This window comes from Crocuta crocuta, unplaced genomic scaffold, assembly GCF_008692635.1.
Source record: "Crocuta crocuta isolate KB4526 unplaced genomic scaffold, BGI_CrCroc_1.0 scaffold110, whole genome shotgun sequence".
NCBI lineage: Eukaryota > Metazoa > Chordata > Mammalia > Carnivora > Hyaenidae > Crocuta > Crocuta crocuta.
Window position 1 is genome coordinate 275681 of NW_027527386.1, and position 8310 is coordinate 283990.

The 8310-nt window shown below is 47.4% G+C and overlaps 1 protein-coding gene across 1 annotated transcript in view; it reads left to right on the forward strand.

Annotated features, from left to right (window-relative positions):
- The window catches only part of LOC144219990 (complement C3 alpha chain-like), a 34437-nt gene that overhangs the window by 12755 nt on the left and 13372 nt on the right, over window positions 1-8310 (forward strand). Inside the window, exons 8-15 of the mRNA XM_077750131.1 lie at window positions 161-212; window positions 1508-1616; window positions 1895-1980; window positions 4369-4511; window positions 4599-4811; window positions 6934-7000; window positions 7106-7192; window positions 7959-8162. Coding sequence (XP_077606257.1) covers window positions 161-212; window positions 1508-1616; window positions 1895-1980; window positions 4369-4511; window positions 4599-4811; window positions 6934-7000; window positions 7106-7192; window positions 7959-8162 — 961 coding nt within the window. The remainder of the gene's footprint in view (window positions 1-160; window positions 213-1507; window positions 1617-1894; window positions 1981-4368; window positions 4512-4598; window positions 4812-6933; window positions 7001-7105; window positions 7193-7958; window positions 8163-8310) is intronic.

The window sequence follows — 8310 nt, forward strand, 5'->3', positions numbered from 1 at the left end:
AGAAACTACGAGCTTGATTCCAAAGGGGGAAAAAAGAGGAAGGTAGAAAGAAAAAGAAGGGAAAAAGGAAGGAAAGGAAAACAAAGAGGAAAAGAAAAAACAAACCGAAGCAGACTCACCTACAGCCCTGCAGCACAGCTGTCTGTGCCTGTGTGGACAGGTGTCTGTCTTGGTCACGGTCAGTCCCGCTCCAGCAGATAAGGTGTTACCAGGCATGGAGGGGTGGCGTTTGCTGTAAGTGGGTCCCGCCTCCACCGGGAGCCGTGTCCTGTTCCCTGAAGCCCCGCTGTGTTGGTATTGGGGAGAAATGGTGGCACCCCAGTCTCTCCTCTCCACCCCCCAACTGACTGTGTGAAACCACGCTGTTCAGACTGCCCGCGGGGTGGGGGCCCCTGCTCCACAGCCTCCCGAGCCTCCTAGGCCTCAGCGGAGATGCAAACCCTGATGTCTTAAAGGATTCCCCCTGCCCACCCCCGTTATAGCGTGGACCCAGTTCTGGGGTAGAGCCTTTCAGTCACCCTGCACACCTATTGCTGGGTGTTCCAAGTGTTCTGACCTCAGGACAGCTATGTTTGACGAACAAGGGAAATTCCGGTCCCTCTACTTCTCTGCCATCTTGACTCCTATCTATTTTTTAATATTTATTTATTTTTGAGAGAGGGCCAGCACATGCAAGCAGGGAAGGGGAAGAGAGAAGGAAAGGGACAGAGGATCCCAAACAGGCTCACACAGACAGCAGCAAGCCTGATGCAGGGTTCCAAATCACCAACCGTGAGATCATGACCTGAACAGTACTCGGACACTCAATGGACTGAGCCACCCAGGTGTCCCGTGTTGTATGATTTCTTTAGTCAGTTTGGGGTGAGACAGAGAGTTATTTGCACGTATGTATCTCACAGGCACTTTGATGGATTAATCCACAATATGGGTGGATTTAGGCTTCAGTGGATTTCACCTACTTTGTTACTAGGCAGACCGAGAGCCACGTTACAATCGCCCCTCGTGTTTTGAGGAAAGCCCAGACAGGGTTGAACCATAGTCTGGCCATACTTCATCTACTCGCTGATGGTGTCAGGCCTGCTCAAAAGGCCACCCCATCGCCAGGGGTCGCCAACAGGTCTGGGGAGTCTCATGAGCCACCTGTTTGCTTGGGAACCATAACCATCAGATGCAGCAGGCACGGAGCCTGGGAGCCACCATGCTCAGAGACTCACGCAAATGCTTTCATTCCTGTGAAAATCGGAGAAGGGGGAAATAATATAATGCAGCTTGGACTATTTTTGCCTTTATACTGACACCATTGCGAAGTGTCATTTTTAATAGTGTTTGGGGGGGGGAGAGCAATAAGGCAAACATGACTGTCCCCTCCCCATGCCATCATGGACTGTGGGTGTGTTTTGCTGGTGGGAACCCCTTCAGATGTGTAGAGATAAGTATCTCTGGGTTCAGTGGAGAAAGGGGTCTGCTCTAAACCCAGATTACCCACTCCTCACCCTGTGCCTCCCAGGTGAGTTGGATGAGGATATAATCCCAGAAGAGGAAATCATTTCCCGAAGCCAGTTCCCTGAGAGCTGGCTGTGGCGCATGGAGGAACTCAAAGAACCCGCGAAAGATGGGTAAGGCTGAGATACCCCCACTTCAATCCATCCCCCAGGCCAGCTCCTATAGCAGCCCCGGCTGGACCACTTCATTTGCATGTACCCCATGCCCCTCTTTTCTGGAATCACTGTGCAACCCCACAACCCAGTCTAGAAAAACATCAAGAGTCCATCTACTTCCATGTGCCCCGCCCCCACCCCCCTCCAACCTGCCCCTTGGGGCCCCTCCACACCAGCTCTTCCCCCACATCCCTGACACCTACCTCCTCCTGATGCCCCACTTCTCCCCCATCCAGAATCTCCACAAAGACCATAAATATATTTTTGAAAGACTCCATCACCACCTGGGAGATTCTGGCCGTGAGTCTGTCGAACACAAAAGGTAAGAAGTGGTGGTGACCCCATCCTTAGGGGGCAGGGACCCAGGGCCACTGGGCATTTTCTCATCCCATCCAGAGAGATCCCCTATGTCTTGGTGGCTGACACGCTGCTCCCAGGTGACAAGAGAGGGATCAGATCCTACTCTGTGGATGACAAGGCAGTGCTTTTTGTAAATAGATTTTCTTTTGAGAACACTTTTAGGTTCACAGCAAAATTGAGGGGAGAGTACGAGAGTTCCCACATACGTCCAGTCTGCCCACCCCCGACGTACACAGTCTCCCCCATGCTGACATGTACTATCAGCATCCGCACCAGCATGGTGCACTTGTTACCCTGACACGCCTGTCATCACCCCAAGTTCGTCATTGACATGAGGGTTCACTCTTAGCATCGCACGATCTATAGGTTTGGACACAGGTATAAGGACATGTATCTACCATTGTACTATCATACAGAATAATTTATAACAATAAACACCCTTAGGGGTGATATTGACAGGGTGATGGGTAACTTGATTAAGAAAATATAAAAGAAGCAAGATGAAATGTATGATTGGAACATTGATGTTCAGATTGTGAAACCTGGCAAAAAATAAAAAGGAATCCTGGGGGCTGGGGGTCCCTCACAGGAACTGGGGAGCCCTGGACTAATGGGGGTGTTCTTAGGCAGGACTGGAAGCAGGGTGAGGAGAGGGAGGCAGGAACTTAAGCCAGATGAATAATATGTTTATGGGATCATTTTGAAAACATCAATATGAATGCAAAAAAAATAAATCCATGATGAACAAAATATCTCCATTGTAAATAGAAGCCACTGGGGCGCCTTGGTGACTCAGTCAGTAAAGCATCCAACTTCGGCTCAGGTCATGATCTCATACTTCATGAGTTCAAGCCCCACGTTGGGCTCGGTGCTGACAGCTCAGAGCCTGGAGCCTGCTTCAGATTCTGTGTATCCCTCTCTCTCTGCCCCTCCCCTGTTTGCATTCTGTGTCTCCCTGTCTCTCAAAAATCAACTTAAAAAAAATGTAAAATTGAATAGCAGATAAGAAATGATAAATAGCCCCAATGAGTATAACAGACCTCCCAAGAATGATTAATAATAGCCATAGGTTAGGAAATAATAATTTTGTTCAAGCCTCTATTTGTCTTCACCTCTGAAAAATAAGCAAAATATATATATATATTAAATTTTAAGATTTCTTTTTTTAATTAACTATTTTTTAAATGTTCACTTATTTTAGAGAAAGAGAGAGTGAGCGAGAGAGGGAGAGAGCATGGGGCAGAGAGAGAGGGAGAAAGNGCATCAACCCTTTGCTTGAATATAACCTAGTAGCTGCTGAAATGCAAATTAGCCATTGCTTTTGTCATCATTTTCACTCCCTGTAGATCAGCACTGGCTGAAATGCAAATTAGCCATTGCTTTTGTCATCATTTTCACTCCCTGTAGATCAGCACTGTCCACCAGAAATATGATATAGCTGTTTGTCATTTTAAATCTTCTGGCAGCCCCATTGGAGGTGAAATCAATCTTATCATACGTTTTCTTTAACCAAATATCTCCAAACTATTATTCTTGCAACATGTGGTAAATATATTGAAAAAATATGCTAAAAAGTATGTTAAAAAACCACCATCACACTAAAGTAATGTTATAATAATCATTTATAATGTTTATAAATGATATAAAATATCATCTATTGATATTTAGGAGTGACCTATTAGTATCTCAAAATTATGAATGATACATTTTACTCCTGTTTGTACTAAGCCTTTGAAATCTAGCACATATTTTATATGTGCAGGCATCTCAAGGAGGGTGCTAACCTTTTTTTTATTTTTTTACGATTTCACTTTTATGTATAAGTCATCTCTTCACCCCACATGGGGCTCAAACTCATGAGCCCAAGATCAAGAGTCACACGCTCCACCGACTGAGCCAGTCAGTGGAAAGGTGCCCCTAGCCTTTCATTGGAAATATTTTTATCTGTATTTTAGGATTTGTAAAATGTACAATTGAAAAGGTAGATTGGCATATCCAATGTGTTCCAAACATATGTTAAAAAGTTTTCTGAGCTAGCCACATTCCAAGTGCCCAGGGACCAGAGAGAGTTCAGGCTACCATTTTGGAGAGCACAGGTATGGACCCTTCAAATATGCCTGAGCTCTTCCCCCCTGCACACCTACCTATGAATAAAACTACAAGAAGAAAATGGAAATCATACATCGCAGTGACTCCCAGCTGCCACTGCTATCGGTAATGTATCACCTTTACAATTGTTTAGCCCACGGGCTTCTACAAACACAGGCTGAGCTTGACACAGCTCCCACAGTCAGGGGTAAGCAGTGAGACCCTGTCCACCTCCTCCCCTTGACACTCCACTCCTGGGCAGGGATCTGCGTGGCTGACCCCTACGAGGTCACGGTGATGCAAGACTTCTTCATCGACCTGCGACTGCCGTACTCTGTGGTGCGCAATGAGCAAGTGGAGATCCGAGCTGTGCTCTACAATTATCAGGATGTGGGGGAGCTCAAGGTGGGTTCCCAGGGTGGCAGAGGTATGATGGAGAGCTTGGATGGTTGTGGGGGTCCATGCCCCTGATTGATACTCTCTCCCTGGCAGGTGAGGGTGGAAATGCTCTACAACCCAGCCTTCTGCAGCCTGGCCACTGCCAAGAAGCGCTACCAGCAGACTCTGACTATCCCAGCCAAGTCCTCAGTGGCTGTGCCTTTTGTCATCGTGCCTCTGAAGGTCGGTCTACATGAGGTGGAGGTCAAGGCTGCTGTCTACAATCGCTACATGATGGATGGTGTCAAAAAGACCTTGAGAGTTGTGGTGAGTCCTTGGGGCACCTGTAGTCCCTTGTCCTTCAGGAGAGGCTCCTGTGTCCCCATGCTGTCAACCCAGGCTGCAGACCCTGACCCTGAGACACCAGGGGTGTCCAGTGTCCAGCTTAGGAAATTCGGGAGTCCTGCAAGTTTGGAAACAAGGTCAGGATTAGGGTGAGTGAGTGAGGAACAGCTACGTTTCTACTCTTTCCTAGTGATGAACATTCTCAAAAATAATACGAGTTCAAGTAAGCAACAAAAATTAAAAAAAATAAAAGCTTCATATCATGCTTTATTTTGATACAATATTGTAAGGAATCAAAATTAATGCCAAATAATCCATGATGAACAAAAGATCAAAGTTTTATATATAGATGGTGCCACGTCAAACCATAATTGGAGCCTGAAGCTAAAGAAACAATGAAGACCCTGATCTACGTGTCTTTTTTTTAATGGTTATTAACATTGTTTAGTTGATAATTTTCCCCAAAAAAGTTAAAGTTGTTGAAAAAATATTCAAACATTGAAAATCAAATGCTTTAAAACGGGCAGTGTTATATTACAGTGACATGTCTTATTTATACCCAAATCATAATTTATTATAATTTTTCCTTCCTGACTTTAAAAAATCCAAACTCATATATATATATATTTTTTTTCACAAATAGTTTATTGTCAAATTGGTTTCCATATAACACCCAGTGCTCATCCCCACAAGTGCCCTCCTCCATGCCCATCTCCCCCCTCCCCCCCCCACATCCATCAGTCCTCAGTTTGTTTCTCAGCATTCAAGAGTCTCTCATGGTTTGCCTCTCTCCCTTTCCCCCACCATTTCCCCCCTTCTTCTCCCCCATGGTCCTCAGTTAAGTTCCTCCTAATCCTCCTATACGTGCAAACATAAGATATTTGTCCTTCTCTGCCTAACTTATTTCGCTAAGCATAACACCCCCAAGGTCCATTCATGTTGCTACACATGGTCAGATTACATCGTTTCTCATTGCCATGTAGTATTCCATCGTATAGATAAACCACATCTTCTTGATCCATTCGTCCGTTGATGGACACTTAGGCTCTTTCCATGTTTTAGCTATTGTTGAGAGTGCTGCTATGAACATTGGGGTACATGTGCTTCTATGCATCATCAAACTCATATTTTTTTAATATTTTAGGTTTTTTAAAAAAATGTGTTTTGGTTATTTATTTTTGAAGGAGACAGAAACAGAGTGTGAGGAGAGGAGAAGAAAAAGAGGGAGACAAAGAATCTGAAGCAAGATCCAGGCTCTGAGCTCTGAGCAGTCATCACAGAACCAGACATGAGGCTCAAACCATGAGATCATAACCTGAGCCGAAGTCAGTTGCTTAACCAACTGAGCTACCCAGGGGCCCCAAGATTTTATTTTTAAGTAATCTCTATACCCAATATGGGACTCAAACTCAACAACCCCAAGATCAGGGGTCACATGCTCTTCCACCGAGACAGACAGGTGCCCCTGAGAGGACAATCTTAATTATCCCTTTTATCGGGGGTCCCAATATGGCTCAGTGTGGCACCAATGGGAAGAAACCTGAGTATGGCGCTGGAGATGGCATGGCACACCCCAGAGCCTGTGTGTCCATAACTTCCCAACTCTGCACTCTCTCATGCTGAAAGCTTGAAATCTGCCATAGCAGGGATATTCACAGGGCGAGAAATGCCAGTGATTCAAATCAGGTTCTTTTCTTCCTGGAGAGCTGATGTCAAATATTTACCAGCATGCCATGGAGGAGACTCGGTCTCCAAAGGAAAATGTTTGCATTAATATCACACTAAAGGAGAATGGGTGATGGAAAGGCATAAACGGCAGCAGTCCACCATGGAAGGAGAGCTTAGGTTGGGACATTGATACTGAGATAGCCCCTAGTTTAGGTGAGCACTTACTATGTGTGAGGCATTGTACTCAGTACTTTATGCACATTCTTTTATTTTACAGACTTTTAAGAATCTGGGCAGGGCGGGGGGTAGTTAAACTGACTCACATCACAGAGCTAGGATGGGCGATGCCATTGTGCCCATACCCTGCTGACCAGCTGTGTCTATTCTTTTACTCACCTGACCTCCACCTCCCCCATCCCATCCCAACACTGTTCAGCCGGAAGGAATCAGAGTCACCAAAACTGTGGCTGTTCAGACACTGGATCCACAAAACAAGGGCCACAGTGAGTCATCCACAGCAGGAGGGTTGAGACCCGGGCGTGGGGTGGGGGTGAGGGGGGCCTTGTGGGGAAGGATGGTGTCATGGGTCTCTCGCATTCCACTGGCAGACGGAGTACAGCGAGAGGAGATCCACGCTGCCGACCTCAGTGACCAAGTCCCAGACACAGATTCGGAGACCAAGATCCTTCTGCAAGGTGTGCCCCCCGCCCCTCACCCAGGAAGGCACGGCCCTGGAGAAGGGGACTAGCTCCTCCCAATTCTAGGCATATTTACTACTGTACCTCCCCTGCCGCCACTACAACTAGGGCAGCCAGCCCCCTCCTTGATCTGTTTTATCGAAGGCTCCAGGCACTATTTAGTTCAGCAAACAGTTTTTGCTGAGAGAGAAGTTTAAGTGAGAAACAGTATAGTTCAAGAGCAGGAAATTCGGGAACTCATTGCCTGGGTTGGAAGACTGGAGCAAGAAGGGAAAAGAAGTTCCTGGAAAGGCAATGTGACCTGGAAGCTGTAAGGTTCTGGGGAGAGACCCTTGGTTTGTCATCTGTGATGGGTGAATAATAGTACCTATGTCTAAGGGGCGTTGAGAGGATTACATGAGATACTGTATGCTGTTCTCTAGAACAGCGCCTGGCAATAGCCTGAAGTATGATCAACGTATTCGTGAGGATTGTTTCTGGAATTCATTCGCTGCTAGTGTAACAAGAGCCTAGGGGCCAGAGTTCTGTGAAGCATAAGACCCCCTTTCCTACTAAGGTAGACACACTGCCCTATCTCCCCTCCCCGCCCCGCCTCTTACACTCAACGTGATGCTCCCCTTCCATCACATCCCCTCAGCCCCCAACTGCCCCTCTTTGGCACTGGTTGCTTGGAGCGCGGGGTCGCTGGGGACAGCCGTGACCCTCCTCACCCCACCCCACGGTGGGTCAGTTGCTTGAGTGCGGTCTTCCCTCCTGGTGGCAGGGACCCCGGTGGCTCAGTTGGCAGAGGATGCCATTGACCCGGAACGGCTGAAGCACCTCATCGTGACCCCATCGGGCTGCGGGGAGCAGAACATGATAGGAATGACACCCACCGTCATCGCCGTGCATTACCTGGACCAAACTGGGCAGTGGGAGAAGTTCGGCCTGGAGAAGAGGCAGGAATCCTTGAAGCTCATCGAAAAGGGTGCGCCCACGTGGGAGAGCCGCCCCGCTCGCGCAACCTCCCAGAGCAGGGTCCTCCCTGAGCCCAGGCCCCTATCCAGGCCACGCCCTTCCCCTAAGCTCCTCCCCTTTCTGGACCCCTCTTCTCAAAGACCTCCCCCTACTTTGCC